Source organism: Cryptomeria japonica, chromosome 6 (assembly GCF_030272615.1).
Source record: "Cryptomeria japonica chromosome 6, Sugi_1.0, whole genome shotgun sequence".
Classification (NCBI taxonomy): domain Eukaryota; kingdom Viridiplantae; phylum Streptophyta; class Pinopsida; order Cupressales; family Cupressaceae; genus Cryptomeria; species Cryptomeria japonica.
This window is the reverse complement of record NC_081410.1, coordinates 116,165,584-116,184,321: the sequence shown is the minus strand read 5'-3', so window position 1 is coordinate 116,184,321 and position 18,738 is coordinate 116,165,584. Positions and strand designations below refer to the sequence as shown.

Here is an 18,738-nt window from a genome sequence, read left to right as displayed (position 1 = left end):
TTATTGGTTTTTACCGTTTTTCAAAAAATATATGTAGATTCATACATATACAATTATTCAATCTTTGATGCTTTGAATGGGTCATAATAGTCATCCCATATTTGTGATCTGGTATGAAGTACCAATGCTGTAATGAATTTCTATTTTTTTGATAGGAAGGGAACCATCTTGGTTATAAGCTGTGTTATGAAGCTAGCATTTTTTATTGGATGGAAAGAAACTTGAGTTAAACTGTCAAAAATAGGACTCTGCATCATTAGTGACATGTTTTAAAGTGCGCCATTGACAAAAATTATGATACATTGCTACAATCTACAACAAATAAGTTACTGTGTGACAAACACTTTGGAATTAAAGAATGAGGTGTATTTTAGGTTCATCCATATACCACTAAAGCTATAATGCATCATCGAAACAGGAAACAATCCAGAAGTGGGGTTATTGCAATAGGATAAATGGCTCATCCTTTTGTTTCTATTGATTGCTACTCGTGAAGGGCATTTAAGATTTGTTGTTCTAAACTGCCATTATCAGACATAACTTTGTAGAGAGCTGTACATCAACTAAAATACACAATTTAGGATCACAATGGAACATGATATTTTAACAAAGAGAGTTGTTGAGTTTGTAAATCTTTTGGCAGGTTAACGTAGCCCTTGGACATTCTAATTCTCTGGACTTCTTATTGGTGCTTGTGATTATTGCCTTTTAAATTTCATGAATATCATATAGCTAGAAAGCAAAAGCAAAAGATGGGGAAAACATAATTCGACAATTAATTGACACATTGGCTTATATTTGCTTAAAAGTTATATGGATCAAAGCGGACAACATTCTTGTGAGTTTGTTCCCTAGCTATTTAAGTTCAAAAGCTAATTTCTACAAGGATATTACTGCTTTTACTATTATCTTAGAATTCCTTTCCTTAGAACAAAAACTGACTAATTTGGTTCTCTTAGATGCTTCAAGGAATGAAATCTTGTTTTCTGTTTGTGTCTTAAGAAGTTCCTACAAATGTCATTGTTGCTGCATTAATTTTTGAATGGTGATAATTTATGAACTCTGTGCCTATTTACACCTTTGTCAATATGCGTCTTTTGGAAAAGTTACATAACATGATAGGCACTGTTCCTGATTTTTTTTGTGCAAATTAGGATCTCATTAGAGCTTTTTGTTATTTATATGGTATGTTCGACTCATCACTTATAAGTTATATATGGAAATGCTCATTGACATTATCTGTTTCCTAATCAATTTCTTCATTTATTGACTTGTACTGCTTTATAATATGATGGATTATGCTGGTTTAGTCTCTTCTCCAAACATTTTTTTTTATAAGTAGTTTCTTTCAGCAGCTGGAGTTTGTTTTATAGGTGACATTTATGCTTGTTTAGTTTTCTTCTCTAATCAATTTTTTCTGTCATGGATTAAGTTTTTATTTTCATATAGTTTAGAATCCTCTTTCAATATCACTAATAATTAGTCTGTTTTTAGATGGGCAGCCACTTTTAGCAGCTGGAGGTTCTTCGGGTGTAATAAGTGTATGGAATCTTGAAAAGAAAAGGTTGCAGTCAGTAATAAAGGATGCTCATTATTCATCCATTTGCTCTCTTTACTTTTTTGCAAATGAGCCTGTACTGATGAGTTCTTCAACTGATAACTCTATCAAGGTGAAAATATATTTTAATATTGTATATTTGCCTTTTGAGAATACCTGTTCAGCAATAGGATGTGGCATTTATTTTCTTTTTGAGAATTGATGATGTTTATTTACACAAGTACCTTCTATGTACTCTGTTTCTGACAACCATTGCTGCTGCTCTGTACTCTTCCTAAGACCACTACCATCTTCCTCACATCCTGCATCTACACAAACCAGATCAGATCTGTTTTAGATTGATCTGAGTGTTACAAATCTGGCTTTGCTATGGCTTCCTTATTAGCGCCATTCTCTCTGATCAGTCCAAATTGTAGAAGTCATCTTCAATGAATCTGCCACATAAATCAAATCAGATTTTGAAAATGTCTTGCACAACATGTCCATAGAATCATTATTACACCTCATTGACCCATAAGGAACAGGATAATAAAACGTCAACAGTAAGTTGAATTTGGGAACAGACAGACACAGAAACAGGATGGCAGAAACAAATAAAAATCCAGAATGAACAGGGAAGTTTCCAGACTTTTGGGGCAAATCAACATCGGGAAATGATTAAGATAAATCTGCACCTGTGCAATTGATCTCTGACTGTTGAAAATTTACAATCAAATGATATCTTTGCCACTTCTCGCTTGTAGAGAATTCTTCTAGGGCCCAGAGGGAATGCTCTAGCATTACCAACAACTATAAAGAGAGGAGAGTGTGTGTTTTGGCTTGATAGGATTGATTTGAATGTTGTATTCAGGAGATTTAGAGAAAATCTACTGTATATTGTTTGTAATAGAGATTTGAAATTTGTATTATATTGTTTGTAATAGAGATTTGAAATTTGTATTATATTGTTTGTAATAGAGATTTGAAATTTGTATTTGTATATTGTTATCTGTAAGTAAAAGTTTGTAAGGAAAAGGAAAGAAATCATGTTTCATGTTGAGCTTGTTTGCACCTCTGGAATGGAGGTTGAAGAAAGGAATCTAAAGGTGAACATGGGGTTGGAGTTGTGTTGATGACTCATAAAGATACAAACTCTTTGTTGAGTCATTTCTCTGATGAATAGAGCTATACATCTTTGATCGTCATAATGAATAAAATCTTGTAGAGATCAATGATTTTCTTTGAAGAGGCAGTAAAGCCCTAAAACCAAAATGCTCTGCTGATGCTGGTGATTTACAATTTTCAGTTCTTACTCTTCTTGGCACAGTTTCTCAGTCTTTTTGGCTTCTCTATGAATGATAATATTACTTAATGTCCTATGGGGATGTTTGTAAAGCATTCTTAGTAGCTCATATGCATTGTTGAGGGCTTTAGTTGGCGATGCTAGTTGAATTCTTGAGTGTTTTGGGACAGTCATAGCAGCAGCAGTAGGGAAAGTGATTTGAGAGTTCTTGGAGGTTGTTTCAGAGCTGACGCAGAGATGTAGGAGTTTTGTATAGCAAACCTAGGGGCTGAGATCTCTTTGTAATGCCATATTTGGTGTACTAAGTGAGATTGTGCTCACCTTTTCACTGGAGTTTTCACACAAATAAGGGTTCTTCACTCTCAAATTGTCTTTATGTATGGTGTTTTGCTCTCTGTTATGTTTCGTTTCCTTGTTTAATCAGTCTTGTTACTAAAAAATCTATTATTGAAAGTGTGAGGAATATCCTCCCTGTTTATAGATCAAGTGGAATCAAAGCAGTTTAATTCCTTTTGGGAAGTCATTTGTTGTGAGTATTTTGTAGGTTCATGCTCAGAACAAAGTCATGTGGAAAAGAAGTATTACCTTTACAAAGAGATATTGAATCCCATAAGTGGAGAATTGAATTGAGAAGCATGGCAAGAGGTGAAGAATTTGATGCTGAAGCAAGATTCCTCATTATGGAGATGACATTGCAAGCCTATCTCAAACTGTGAAAAAGAGTTTTTCAAACAAGCCTTTGTTCGAAGCAATGGTTAAGATTGACAAGCTTGATCATTGGTTGACATAGTTAGAGGTATACTTTAGCATGCTTCTCTACCTTTATATCAAATAAAGGAAAATTACTGTTTGACTTGGTTTGAGAATCCCTTGTATTCCAGGGCATTAAAGAAACAAGCTTGTATAAGTTCTTGGAACAATTTAAAAATTCAATCAAGAAACATTTTTCTATTTGTCATAGAGAAGAAAAGTATATGGAATGACAATTCTTAAAACAAAGATGGTTAATTGTACAATAATATACTAGTGAATTCTATAAAAGAGTTGTACAATTGGAAAAGATGTACAAGATGAAGTCTTATTGAAATATATAGGAGGGCTTCATGGTCATCTTCATAGACATATTTTGGCTTCCAAACCAAAGGAAACAGATGAAGCATGTGCTAATGCTCATTTCGTTGAGGTAGATATTCCTCCATTCTTGCCTAATAATAAGGGATCCCAAACCAAGGATGAGAATGTAAATTTTACTAGTACCAAGTAGAAACCCATGCTTCCTTCTGACCATTGTGGTAAGGATGGTCATGTAGAGTGCCCTTGTTGGAAGTTTCCTATGGTAAAGAATCCTCACAAGAAGGTTAGAAGGGTAAAAGGAACTCTAATGTTTTTGGTGAAAATGGTAAAAACTTAAGGCAATTGATTGTATTTTGTAAGTGGGTTCTTAACTTTGTCAAGCTACTAGGAAAGCTGTATTTTTGGCAAAAAGAAGCATTATTTTACATCAAGATTAATGTTATGGTTACGAGGTTGATGAAATATTTAGTTCATGTTCTTAAACTAACTTGGTTTCTTAAGATTTGGTTAATAGACTAGGCCTTAAAACTATTCAATTACAAGCTGGGTTGTTTCAAAGGGGGTACTGGTGCTAGCTAGTAAGAATGCAAGTTGAGGTTTTCAGCTAGGACTGGGTTGATGAAACAGTGCTTAGTGTTGCTCCTCTAGATGTGTGTGGTGTTATCTTGGACAATTCATACATGTATGACATAAAAGTAATGTTCAATAGGACTAACAAATGCTGTTGCATCAAAAATAAAATCTTTAATGTTGTATGCTTATTAGGGTAGAGAGCAGCATGAGGAGGTCTTGAATTTATAAGGAAAATGAACGGCAACACAAAGAATTATGCCTTTGGAGAGAACCTAAGTTGAACAAGTTCCTCCATGTTCAAGTAATGTACTTTCTTTATAATACAAACAATTGGAGACAGAGGTGTAGTGAAATTTGGTTTTTGTATATATTGTGGTGTATTCTTTGCTCATTTATTTGTAGTGGCCTTTATTTCATGCATGGCTAAAAATGGGTGGCTCTCTACCACAGTTTTAAGAATGTTAAGAGATGGTTAAACATGCGACCTCTTTGAATGAGATCCTCTCATTGCCTAATGATAACTTGTTTTAAGGGCAATTGCTTCTTTTACTTGCTCGTGCTCTCTAATACGATCATACACTCTGGATGTTGGCATAGTTGATCCTTCTTGCATGGGGGAGATTTGATGCCCATGCCAGCAATACTGTACAAATGGGATTCAACCCAATTGTATGAGCTTGTGTATTGGCATTAAATCCACCGCAAATTCAAACATATCCTCCATGACTCAGAATCTACTATATCATGTCAACTTACTTCCACAATGGTGAATTTGTGTTAATTTTGAAGCAAGGTTAAACCACAGAGCTAGAACTGGTTGCCAATCTAATTCCCCATGGCAGCAAGTTTGGAAACCAATAAATTCCAAACAAATGAAAACAAAAAAATATCTGTGTTCCACAAGGATGCATCCTCAATCTCCAAACCCCCATCCTTGTTCCCATTGGCATTTTGGGTATGGTAGGAGGGAAGGGGACATCTACAAATATTTGCAAATCTTCAAAACATTTTAGAAATACGTATCAGTGAAAGGAATTTTGCAAGGACATTTGGCCATCTCCAAGTTGGCTATGGATGTCTGAGATGTCTCGGGAGTGGCTAGATGTCTCTGACAACAAGGCAACATTTTATAAAGCTAAAAAAGGGCCCAACTATTTGGGGAGGCACTTCCCAAAAAATTCTGTCAAGACTTCGAAAATTAAAGTTTTTAAAGTGGACTAGGTGTCCCACAAGCTCTCTCATGCCCCTTATTCAACCCTAAAATGACAATAGCAGCTTCATTTGGTCATCTTACATTTTTATTATGAAGTTGCTGTTGTTGTTCCTTTGCATGCTTGCCACTAGTTTCATATGTGCTGCCATTTCAGAGTCTTGCAGCCAACTTTAAGAGAGGTGCTGCAACTACTAGAGAGCTGCATTTTTTGATTTTCAGCCATTAAGGTGAGATACTATGCCGTCCATTTTTATTTCTTTTTTTTCTTTAACTTTATACATAATAGTTAGGGAGTAAGTTAGGAATTTTTATTATTAGTTTTTTTTTTTCAGTTTACTCTCAAATAGAAACTTCAAAGTTCAAAACCACAACACTACCAACCTCTAAAGATTGGAACATCTTTGACATTAAAAAAGACCACTAGTGTGTTGGGAAAATGGTGTTTCAATTTTGCATTTACATAAGGTTACTGTTTATATTAAGTTTTCGTTTGGGCACGAATTGGTTCAAAATTTTTCCCAGAGCTTCAAATTGGCTAGATAAGTATGTCGGTAAATTTTCGTTGCAAGATCATAATAGATTGGAAGATATTAAAGTTTCCGTTTTTGAAGGTTGCGATGAAAGGTTTAAATTTAATTTTGAGAACTTTAGTGGCTGTGAAACGTCCTGAAAAGTGGGTGTAAGCCGGTTATGAGGTGATAGATCACATCGCGAACTTTCTAACGCTTCAAACGGTTTGTCATTTAGACATCCGGTTCACAAGTTATGGCCTCCAGATGTTTGGTCTCCTGAAATAGGAAATATAAAAATGCATCAGACACATAAATGAGCTGTAAAAGGGAGGAACACGTGTTGATGTGTGTTTTAACACGTTATAGGGCATCTAGATTGGAGATAAGGTTGGTTCTACTTTATTGGGTGGTTTTAGCCCATGGTTTTGTAATACCGTTTGACAGTTTTATGGATTGTATCTCCAATATATGAGGTGCGTGAGATAGAGGTTGTGTGTAAGAGTCTTATGGCTATTGAGTTACCTCTGAATCTTTGGTTGGTGGTACTCCTGTGAAAAGCTTGCTCTTCAAGTATATTGTAATCTGTTATTGATTTTTGAATAATATATTGGGCAACTTTTGGGGTGGGGTTTTTCTCCCGAAATGGCCCAGGTAAATCATTGTGTTGTGGTATGCATGCTATTATGTCTATTTGTGTTAAGTTTCTGTAATTGTTGTACTGATTTGTAAAATTTTTTGCATTATCCTCCTCTCAAGGTTAGTGTGGGAAGCTGTTCCGCTACTTAACCTCCTTAAATAGTGGTAGTGATGACAATGAGATGGGCAGTGAAAAAGAAACAAAAGGGATGCTGATGTGGAAATGAGTGTTGAAGATTTTCATTCTTATGGAAATCCAAACACAAGTTTTGTTAGAACACCACAAGACTGTTTTGCATGCCCTTCATCCTCTTTTCAGCACTTTGCAAAAGGCCCTTCAACCCCCAAAAGTCCTTGCTGCAATTTGTCACCATATTAAGCCCGATAAGGTAAAAAATTAAAATAGAGGGAAACAAGCATTGGTTGTGCCATGTTTGCAGAACTGATTAGAATGTGATCTATAGTAGGGTTGTACCCCCATTATTGAGTAAAAATGGACACAAGCTTAAAGTTTGTGATGATATATTCGTTGGAGTAAGGGGTTGAAATGGCAAAGGTGGTTGGGGAGAGAGGAAAATCACTAGAACTACTGAGAAACATCCATCAACACCATTGCCATCTATTGGCAAGTATTCTAATAAATCAATTTAGGAGGGTTATAGCAGAGGGAAGAGGAAGGCCACTTCTATTGTAGGTGATAAAAATATAGCATTGGGGTTTTTGAATTTGCAATAACGTGAGCAAGTTGATGATTTAGTGGCAAACTTTTTTTTATGCCCATGCTATCCCATTTCATTTGGCAAGGTCCTCTTATTTCAAGGGGATTTTGAGCGATGTAATGGAAGGTGGACCCTCTTATGTTCCCATTGGAGAACATTGATTGCATACCTTCCTTCTCGACAAACAACATCCAAAGTGAACATATTGGTGGAGATGATAAAGACATGGATTAGGAGTGGTTGTTTTGATTTAATGGATGGGTAGATGGATATTTTACATCAACCACTCATTAATATTATAGTTACACGTCATATTGGAACATACTTTCTTAGATCTATTGATTGCTTTAGAAAATGTATGGATGTTGATTACCAATGTTGTGCAAGTTGTTCCAGATTTAACTTTTGTTTGTTAGTTTGCTGGTTCGATGGATGAGACCACTTACGAACATATTGTATTGACTCCATGTTATGTACATTCTTTGAAGACATCTGAAAAAGAGATTGTGTGAAGACAATAGTGGTCGAAGCTAGAGACATACAAATGTTTGTATGGAACCATCACACTTCGCTTGCACTATTTTGATCATATTTGAAGAAAGAATATCTTATTTTATTGAAGAGGATGTTGGAGGTACAAGATGATTTTATTTTAGTGAAGAAGATGTTGGAGGCGTAGGATGCTCTATACAATCCATGGTGCTTTGTGGAGAGTGGAAAAATTGGGCTGAATCAAAGACAATTGAAAGGAAGAAGGTGAGATAAAGGGTGCTTGATGATGCTTGGTAGTCCAAGATTAGGTAAGAAATTTTTATTTAATATGTTTGCACTTTGTTTTTAATTTTTAATTTAGATCTTTAATATTGTTAATTTCTTAAATGTTGCTTGTAGATATATTTGCAATCATATCACCTATTGTTGGGGTAATTAGCTATGTGGTTACAAATTCCCCTAGTGTTGGAGAGATTTATTAGACTTCTGATAGCTTGCTTGATCAAATGAGGCAAGCATTTTGTAACAAGGATTTTGGATTACAAGTTGATGAGGAGCATATTAGGTTTATTGTCACAAAGAGGTGGAACATGAAAACCTCTCATTACATGGTTGCCTATGCTTGTAATCCCAAGTAGTACAAACCAAAACTTGGCCACGTTCTTCCTTCAAAGGATGCAACCTTACTTCAGAATCAGTGGCTTCGATTTTTTGATCTTCAATGTCTTACACTTAACAAACCAAAGGCTAGGGCAAATAGGGCCACTATTGAACAAAAATCCCTATTGAATGGTGTAAATTTTATGTGAAGAACACATTGGAGTTGAAACAACTTCTTGTTCATCTATTCTCACAGATTCTTGGTTACTATGTTGCATGAATTGCGCCACCTGTGGCTTCATCCACCTGATTAAAAGGAGGAAAAGGCTTCTCTCTAGATGAGCAAAGAAGTTGGTCCTAGTTTTTAGTGCTTGGAGACTTTAGGATTGGCAAACTACTGAACATTGACAAACTCTAGCAACATGTTGGGATGTTGATCGTGAAGATGTTAGGTGGATTGATAAGGAGGTGGTGCCTTGAGATTGTTTGGGCCTCCATTGGATGACCTAGCTTTACCGGAGTGTGACACAGATAGCTCTTTCGATGTTGATAGCCCAGATGAGGCATAGTTGTATTTAATAGTTATTAGTACTAGAACTATATTCTTTTATGCTGCTGTCTACGAATTTTTAGGCTGTTACTGTTAACTGTTATATAACTTATATCATTTGACATGAATTTGAATCATGGTATATTTATTGCTGTTATACTACTGTTGATGCTGTCACTGCAGTCATGATTAATTTTTGTCATTATTGCTGTTATACTGCTGTCATGCTATTTTTATTGCTGTTTTTAGAATTCTGTCATGTTATATTGCTGGTGTTAATGTGAAGAAATTTGATTGTGTGTGTGTATGTATTGCTACCGTCCTGCTGTCCTTGTAAAATGTCCTTCTGCCTGCTGTCCTTCTGCCTGCTGTCCACCCCCAAAACACTGCGGAACATAGAAAGATATATATCGTAACTCATTTAAAAGTAGAAGAATGAAAAACAAAGCAAGAGTGCTTGTTTGTTTAAGGAAAACCCAGACAATACTTAACTGCAATCCAAGAATCTTCCTCTCTGATCCCTTTAGCAGTGGATGAGCTCTTCCATGTGTAGGAACAGCAATCCAATCTGTTTGGAACCTTCAATGATCAATGCTCAGCTCTACAGCTGTGATGACAAGTAAGAATGAGTTATGTTTGTTCATTTCTGTGTTTCTAGTTGTTTTGAGGTGAAATTTAGGGGTTACGGTTGCTTTTAGGCAACTGATCATTTCGTGAGGCCAAAAAAGTTAAAAAATGAAAAAAAAGTAAAAGAAAATGAAAGGGGTGCCCAGCTCTGCTCAGTTATGTCACAGGTTATACTTGTACGAACCCAGGTGTGCATTTCAGCACCCCTCATCCACAGCAGACCAATACTTGTATTGATGTACCCTATCAGGGAGGAGATCTGAACAAACTTGTAACATACTCTTTATATGATGTTTACTTATTGCTTCACAGTTGTTTAACTGTAATATCCTCCCGGGTTGATTTCTAGGTTCTACATACATTTGTTCTCTGCTTTTTCCATTAGCCTTCTTGTTTTATTATATTCCTCTTCTGAACTCTTTTGTAATTTTGTTTCCTTAGGCCCCTTTCTATGTTTCTCTTCTCATATAGTCAGTACAAAATTTACTGCATATTCCTTTCCTGATTTCTTTTGTAATTTTCTTTCCTTATTCCCTCTCTATGTATTTTTTCTTCTAATATTCTCCTTCCTTACTTGAAAATGAACATATGCATTGTAATTTTAGTTTGTCTTGGATATTTCTAACCATCTTTAATATTTTGAAAAGATAATTTAACCTCACACTCTTATTCATAGATGTGGATATTTGACACCAGTGATGGAGAAGCACGCCTATTGAGATTTAGAAGTGGTCACAGTGCCCCTCCTACATGTATAAGGTAATTCACTTTGTTGGACTGAATTTGTGAGACTATTGTTTTTTTAATTATATTTCAGTTATTTGCATGTAATCCCTTGTTGGAATGTTTAAGAGCTATATTTGTATGCTTTTTCAATGTTCTTGTAGTTTTAATAATTTTCCCTAACCATATGGTAATTATTTTGTGTTTTATTGCTTTATCTAATGTATTTTCTATATGCACCTTGCTATGTGATGGTCACTGATGGACTATTTGACTTGAATTTTATTTATTTCATGGCTAATAACATGAATAGGATCTGGAAAAAAATCTCTTATTTATTACTAATTTCTACAAGGGATATCTCATTCAAATGGTGGAGAACTTGTACTCTTGATAGAGAGGTTACAAGTTCAAATCCTGCAGGGGGTAATGTATGTACACCTCATTTATAGCACAGTTAGGTGCCTCCTGCATGGAGTACAGGGCAGTCCCATATATTTTAAGCTATCTGTAGACCCCAAAACATTGTTTGATATCATGGACTATAAAAGGATCCATTTCCATTTCCATTTTTCATTGGTTGGATCCTTTTTACCTCAGTATTTTTCTATTATAATTGAATGTAATTATTGGGTCCCATTGACCTACTTAGGTTACTTAAGGACATTAATCATTAATGCAGTTTCTCTCTTTCAATGGTGAGTATGTCTAATCATTTACATCGTCCAGTTTGCTTTTGTTTTCAGTTTCAGATTAAAACTCCCTTCTATATGTTTTGTACCAGGATTTTAGGGAAGTTAATTAAATGCCTGGAGGATTTGGATGATAACCATTAAGCCTCATGGCAAAGGACTGGTCAAGGACTAAGGACTCTTTGCTTTCTGCTGCTGTATTATATATGTTCTCTCCATGTATCTGTGTTATACCCATAGGGGACACTCCATTTCTTTTTCTGTGCGGAGGCACTGTACCTTACAATTTTTAATCCAACCTTTTGTAATACCTATCATTATGTCTCCAGTGTTAGTGTAGTTCCTTTAAAAAACGTTGTATTATGAAAGTTCCTTTTTATGTCCACTATTATTCATTTGTAAATTATTGTGAGTCAAATTGCAATTCTAAATGGAATGGAAGTTTGTTTAAAACAGTAATTCTTTTTCCCACTTTTCACCCTTGCTATTCGTATGAAAATTCTCTTTTCCTTGTACTTTCTTTAGTAGCTTTAAGTGTAATCAGTAATTCTGAATCTAATAGAGCTGCTAATAAAACAGAAGTCTTTTTCAAATGGCTATGCTTCTTGTACTCTTGTAAATTGTTCTTGTAATCTAATGTGTGTCGTATGTAATCTGAAGTGTGTAATAAAAAAATGAATCTTCTTTTGCTACAGGTATTATGGTAAAGGGAGGCATATTTTATCTGCTGGGCAAGATCGTGCTTTTCGATTTTTCTCTGTTATACAGGTTTAATTTTTTTTTTTTCATTTAATTGTTTGGCTGCATTGTGCTGTTCTTTCATTCTATTTGAAGTCTCTCCTTTACCATTTCTTGTTTAATTTGCTACTACTGAGTATTTACTTTACCATCAATATGTCTGAATTTTTTTATTTGTGGAAATGAATAGTAATGTACAATCATTCGAGTACTTAAGGGTGTTATATTTCCATTTTTATGAGGTAAATGCTGCATTGGTTAAAAGAAATTCTCCTGATATAATAGTTTCATACCATGCCTGACAGGATCAACAAAGTAAAGAGCTTTCTCAGGGTCATGTTGCAAAACGAGCCAAGAAACTAAAACTAAAGGTAGTTCTATTGTACAATTTCCTTCATGCAGTTTTCAAAGCGATGCTTAAATGCGGATTCCACTACCAAATGCATAATATTCTGAAGTTAATCAGGATAGGTCATATTCATGTAGTGGAGTGCTTTTTCATTCCACCTTTCTCATTTTTAATTCATTGAAATTCTAATGTTTGTTGAAATTGGTAGAACAAAAAAAATAGATCAACCCATAAATGTAGATACTATAAAAATGCTATATGTTATTATTATTCATTGGGATTGGGTTGCATTGTAATACATTGGCTCTATAAAAACTTCTTCTCATCAAACCATGTGAACTCCCTCTTGAGAAATTCTTGCACACAACTAACCCAGGCTACCGCCTTTGCTAATATAATACTATATTATTCAACTCTTCATTATTTACTAACACAGCAATTTTATATTTACTAATCTACTAACCATTCTATATATGTAATATAATTCCCAGCATTCCCCCGTCTGAACAGAGTGGCTCCAAATGGAAATCTGATGAAGTGGCTCCACCAAATCTCAACTGGGATAAAACATACCATATTTGATCACATTAGTGGTTGATCTGAGTGTTGAACAAGTAATTATGCAAATCCTCTTTACCACATAAGAGAACAAATTCCAATCTCCATGCACAATGAGTAAACAACTCTACTTTGAGGGTCCACTCTCCTTTGAGATTGTCCAAATCACTTATCGATTGCTCGCACAATGAGAAAACAACTTTCCTTTGAGAGTCCACCCTCAGAAAGTGTCAAAATCTCTTATCTAGTGCCAAAAGGGAACACATCTCTCCTCCAATGTACAACATGAACAAAACCAATAAATCTAGATACACTAACAACACTTCTTCTAGTGATATTACACCATCCAAAAATACTACCAAGAATTACCTAGATCCTCTTTGCTCCATCTTATGCAATTAACCATTTTTGAGTGAACCTATCTTGAGATGGGAAAATACTTTCAACCGCCTCTTTCCTCTATCCACTTGATGTCACACGTGTCGCATTAGAGAACATGAAACTATTGCAATTATCAAATATGATGTCATCTGTGCCTATGTATAAAAGGAGGGCGTTGGTTTCAATTGATAATGCACCTACTATAATGAACTTTACCAAAAATGTCTTTAGAAACAATGCACAAATGCCTATCTCTACTTTAAAAACTCTATTACATAGAGTTTGTATATATAAAATGATTTGATTAAAAAACTTTCAAAATTTCAGATTTGAGACCTCCCTTGTTATCATTAATGTCTTTAAGACTCTTATATCAACCATGCTATGCTTATACTATGTTGCAAAGTTTGACAAAACCTTTGTTGTACTTATATGTATTTGTTTTGGGCTAGTTTGGGTAGGAGTTTGTCTAGGGACCACCCCAAGTTCCTAGTGCAAATTGTGAAGGATCCATAGGGAACATAGGGTGCTCGGGGCAGATTGTGAAGGACCCCACAAGGTGCTTAAGAAAAAAAAGATGGATTTTTTTAACACTTTATTTTGCTATGAAGTGAGGGCTCATAACCTCTTTTACTTTATTTCACAAACACAAGTGATTAAAACAACATTTTTGGCTCCAAGCTGCCATTGCTGATTTTTTAAGGTTCCCATATTTTTCTTTGGAGGTGAAGGCTACATTACAGAAAGATCTACGCTATTATGGTCCTTATCACTTGTTGGTTGTATAGTTGAATGAAAACTCATTAGTTCAATATTACTGATTTAAAAATAAAAATTTGTCTAGGGCCGAACAAAAAAGGTTGCCAAAGCAACAAATGATGAGATATATCATAGAACAGGAGGTTGTTGACATGGTAAGTAACAAATTGAAGGAAAGTGTATGCATTTTTTCGAAGAAAGGATTGCAAAAACCTATTGCTGGCTTTACACAACTAGCTGGCTGACATCCTTTCATGCCACCATCATATTTATGAGAAGAGAATAACCTTGTTCTTTCTTGTAAAAGAGGCCCATTGGAAAAGGTCTTCAAGAGTGAGGCAAGAAAGGCTGCACATGAGAGCATTGCTTGTTGCATTCATAGTGCATCCATCCAACCTTGTTATATCACCATGCTAGCTGGATATGGTGATAGCAATTGTTAATGCACTTGTTGATTATATTAGTCCTAGGGATGAAAAGATGTACACCACCTAATTGGCTAAGGAAAGAGTTTCTATAGAGGCATTTGAGAGCAATCAAGGATGCATGGCGTAAAACAAAAGTGTTCATTTTTTATGGATGGAAGATTGTTAAAATAGACCATTAATTAATGTCATTTCAACATTCTGGAAAGGGTTGATGTTTTTGAAGCTAGTTGATTGTGAGGGGCAAGCGAAGGATGCAACCTTCATTGCCAATATCCTCATACAAGCCATTGAGATGTTGGGCCTTGGAAGCTTTGTGCAAGTCATAATTGTAGTGTCGCAAATTGCATACCCCTTTGTAATTCGACGTACATCTTTTGTAACCACTTTGGTGGCCATTCCCCTAGCACTTGAGTAGTTTCACTTCAGCCCTTGCATCAGCCTTTTCCCTCTCGAGATGCTCAAGAGACCCTTCCTAGCAGCTCCCTCGTGGCGTCAGTCTGGTTAGCCGCGTGTCTCCCTTGTCTCCTGCCGTTTTCGAGTGTGATTCATTTGGACACTAGTGCGCCGCACGGACGTCTGCGCGCCACACATTAGTCCGACGACATCTCAACGTTCGAATGTTGGTTCTAAGCACATCTTTCCACTTGTCATCTGCGTATGTCGGTGGAAACGGCTCAGAATCTTCTAGACAGCTTGCGACCCTCTCTTTCCCTCCTCTTCTCTCATTTTAAATCCATCTTTCACTTCAGTCAAGCTCCTCTTGGTTATTCAACCTCTCTTAGACTCTCTCTCTCTCTGGGCTCTCACAGTTTGCTCTCGCTCTCTCACTCACTTGCTACAACATTCTCTAGTTTGCCACAACACTCTCAAGCTCTCACGATATCTCTTGCAACTCTCTTGGCTTTTGTCAAGCCAATTCGGTAATATCTATCTATTTATCCTATCTTTGAGCATCTTGGGGTTTATCACATCCCTCTTCTATCATTTATTTTATCTTGCATCTATCTTTTACACTATCAATCTATCTGGGTTGTCTGTGGAGGTGGAAACACCAAAATGGGGGTCTGACTGATGTAGACTCCACAACACAACCCCCAACATTTTCTTTTCTAGCTTGTGTGCAGGTTGCATTAGGGAAGATTCATCTGGTTGGAGGCTTCACAGCGTGGACCTATTGTTTGTTTACTTTCTTTCCTTTTTCTCCTTCCATTTTATCTTGGTTATTTCGTATATCACATTTACTAGTTTAGCTTCATTACTTTTTGTGTTTTATTGCATTATAATCGCACCTGGAACTCCTTGTACGAATTTTGTACCTCATCTGTGCAGTATGATAGCGCGCCGCGCTAGTGTCCTAGACCCGCGCGCTCGTCCTTTGGACAGAGGCTTGACAGAGACACCCGAGAGCCTTAGATTGCGATTAACTACTTAACTTTGTCATTTTTATCCCTTGGCTCACCTTAGCACCGGTTTGAGTGAGGTAGCGGCGGATCGATTTGTCCTCTAAGATTCATCATCTTGGAGGTGACAAATCCCTTCCTCTACAATAATGAACAATGCTAAAAATTGCAGGTCAATTGGTTCAATAATGGAGGTGGAGTATACCATTTTCTGTCCAATCTCTTACTTGATATTGCAAAAGATTGGCACACAGATTGAGTGGGTTAAAGAAATCTACATGGAGGCCGAGGAGGTTCAAATGTTTGTCATAGACCGTCGTGTCACAATCCATCTTCAAAACTTTACCCAACTTGGAGGAGTTGAAGGTAATTTTGTTTTTTAGTATATTTTGTGTGTGTGCGCATGTGTGTGATTGTGTGCACGTGTGTGTATGTATGTATCAATTTGTTTATGTGTGTGTGTGTGTGACTCTTGACAAGTTTGGGAGACTCGCTATACTCATTGATTTTAGGCAAGTCCAGCAGGCAAGTACACAGTTTCAATGCTTGTTCAGTTTATGACATGCCCATCTAGGATTTACAAGAAAATATGAAAATGGTGTGCACCATGAAGGTTAGTGGATTTGGGATGCCCCTTGAACCTGCTGGGGTGTTGCCCCTTAACCCCCGTAGAGGATGTTGCCCCTCAACCCCATTAGGGTGCCCCCAAATCCTCATCAAACTATAATTCTAAGCAAGTAATAGGCCAATGATGAATCGTGATCATAAAATCTACAAAATGCATATCACTTGTTGCAAATCTTGCATCTTCATAGTCAAAGCCACAATCAAGGATTATCTTGTTTCATACATTGGACAACTAGTTTAGTATACAAGGAATGCCATAGGCGAATTTGGCATGCTATAGTGATTGCAATATTTAATAGACGTTAACTCATAGTTGCAAAGAAATGACATTTTCATATTGCAATAATGTATCAATCATGCCTTGCACAAACAAGTCAGAAAAATCCCATCTATTAGTGTCCTAGCTAAGGTCAAACTAGAATATAGTTATTTATCTATTTACTTAACTGTTCTTTTTGTTAATGAGCCTAACAACAAAACATGCGATCTTGCAGGCTTCAAGAAAAATTTAATAATAAATTCCTCAGTCTTTTCTTCGCCATCTCCTTCTATCAGTAGGGCCCGAGAACATTGCCTTCTCGTCGGGAAGAAGGCCTCAAATACCGGCCCGAGTATTGCCGGGCCACTCGAGTCTTTCATTAGCAGGCATGGCTACATCATCATCTAGGAGCTATCTTAGATGCCATCGCATGACTTGCCATGATGTTGGGATGACTAATGTAGGCTCCTTTGAGCCATACACTTATGTTTTTTAGTTTTTATTTTGATGCCATGGATTTCATACTACATGAGTTTTTTACACATTTGACAATATTTATATATCAAAATGTGCTATTTCCTTCAGTTAAAATTTGTGTTTACACTTGTGTGATCAATGTAGCTTCTGTTTGATGAGGTTTATTTATTAAAGGGTGCATGAAAACAAGTCTTAAATCATTCAAAATCTCTAAATTTCTTAGGTTTTTAAGCTTGCTGAGCTTTTGCCGAGTTTGCACCAAGTCCGAGCCTGAGTCAAAAATCAGCTTGCTGAGTCTGACAGTGCCCAAACACACCACCATCTCTAGTGTAAGATTTGACATCTTCAACAAACACATATAGTCATTCATTGGAGAGAATAACCTTGCTTGCAGATTTGATGGTGGTAATTGCAAATGGAGTTGTCAATTGATGGAGCCAAAATCCATAGGTGCTCTAATACAATTTTGAAATTGGTAGTTCAAAAAACATAGATCAATCCATCGTTGGTAGAAGTGGATGATACAACCATAGGAGCCAAGAATCATCTGTAAGCAAAACACTTGTCACACAAAAGAGATCAAGCAAAGATAACAACCTGAGAATTTTGTATTATAACACGCACAATATTGGAGATACAATGAATGCAGGTTTGCTTTATAGAAAGCAAGAGATGCCCTAATCCTAAAACTAGGAGAACTAAAGAAAAAGCATGAGGAGCTAAATTAAGCTCAACTACGACTAAAGTACCACTAAGTGAACTAAAGCTAGAAAATCATAACTCTAGATAAAAGAACCTAAGTTTAGCTTAAGTGAAAAAGTAATTAAAGGACCTAATAAATTAAATAATTAGATAAAGTGTCCTAATTACTCCAACAACTATAAATATAATGCTATATGATATTATTATTCGTTGGGAACATTGTAAGGCATTAGATTTATAAAACCCTCTTGTTAACCACTCAAACTACCTTATGTAATGTCCTCTTCTTAGGAGTGAGCGTTTAGTGAAGACCCTTAGACTATTTTGATTCTTGTAGGCTAATTGGGAATTCATTGAAGGAATATTTAATTATTTATTTTAATAAAGTTGAGCATTTTATTATAAACTGACTTATTTTGGGATCCAAAAGTTATTTAAAAATTAAAAGTCACTTTGTTGGAGAAATAAAATATAGTTTCTTGAATTATTCGAAGACTGTATAAAAGGGAATGGTAAATGAGAAATTGACATCTTTTGGCAAATTCAACTTTTATTGTGAAGTTTGGAGTCTGGACAATTTGTTCAAGTTGAAACCCTAGGATGAAAACCCTAAGGGAAATTGGTTTCTCCCTAGCCAATGCAGAGTGGATTTTTTTAAAGTTCATGAGTGTGTAGTGTAATTTTATACCCTAGGTATGTTAATCAGATTTATATAATTGATTATGCCCTAGATTGTAATCAGATTTGCAGTATTTTAATAAGCCAACATTCAGTAAAATCAGAAATAAAAACAGTAGACAAACAAGCAA

At 35.9% G+C, this 18,738-nt stretch overlaps 1 protein-coding gene across 2 annotated transcripts in view; it reads left to right on the top strand.

Moving 5' to 3' along the window:
* Nucleotides 1-18,738, top strand: part of LOC131074804 (uncharacterized) — a 57,241-nt gene that overhangs the window by 14,695 nt on the left and 23,808 nt on the right. For both annotated transcript variants that reach the window (XM_058011485.2, XM_058011484.2), the window contains 4 exons: nucleotides 1,495-1,670; nucleotides 10,513-10,595; nucleotides 11,947-12,019; nucleotides 12,295-12,360. In XM_058011485.2, the coding sequence (XP_057867468.1) occupies nucleotides 1,495-1,670; nucleotides 10,513-10,595; nucleotides 11,947-12,019; nucleotides 12,295-12,360 (398 nt within the window). The remainder of the gene's footprint in view (nucleotides 1-1,494; nucleotides 1,671-10,512; nucleotides 10,596-11,946; nucleotides 12,020-12,294; nucleotides 12,361-18,738) is intronic.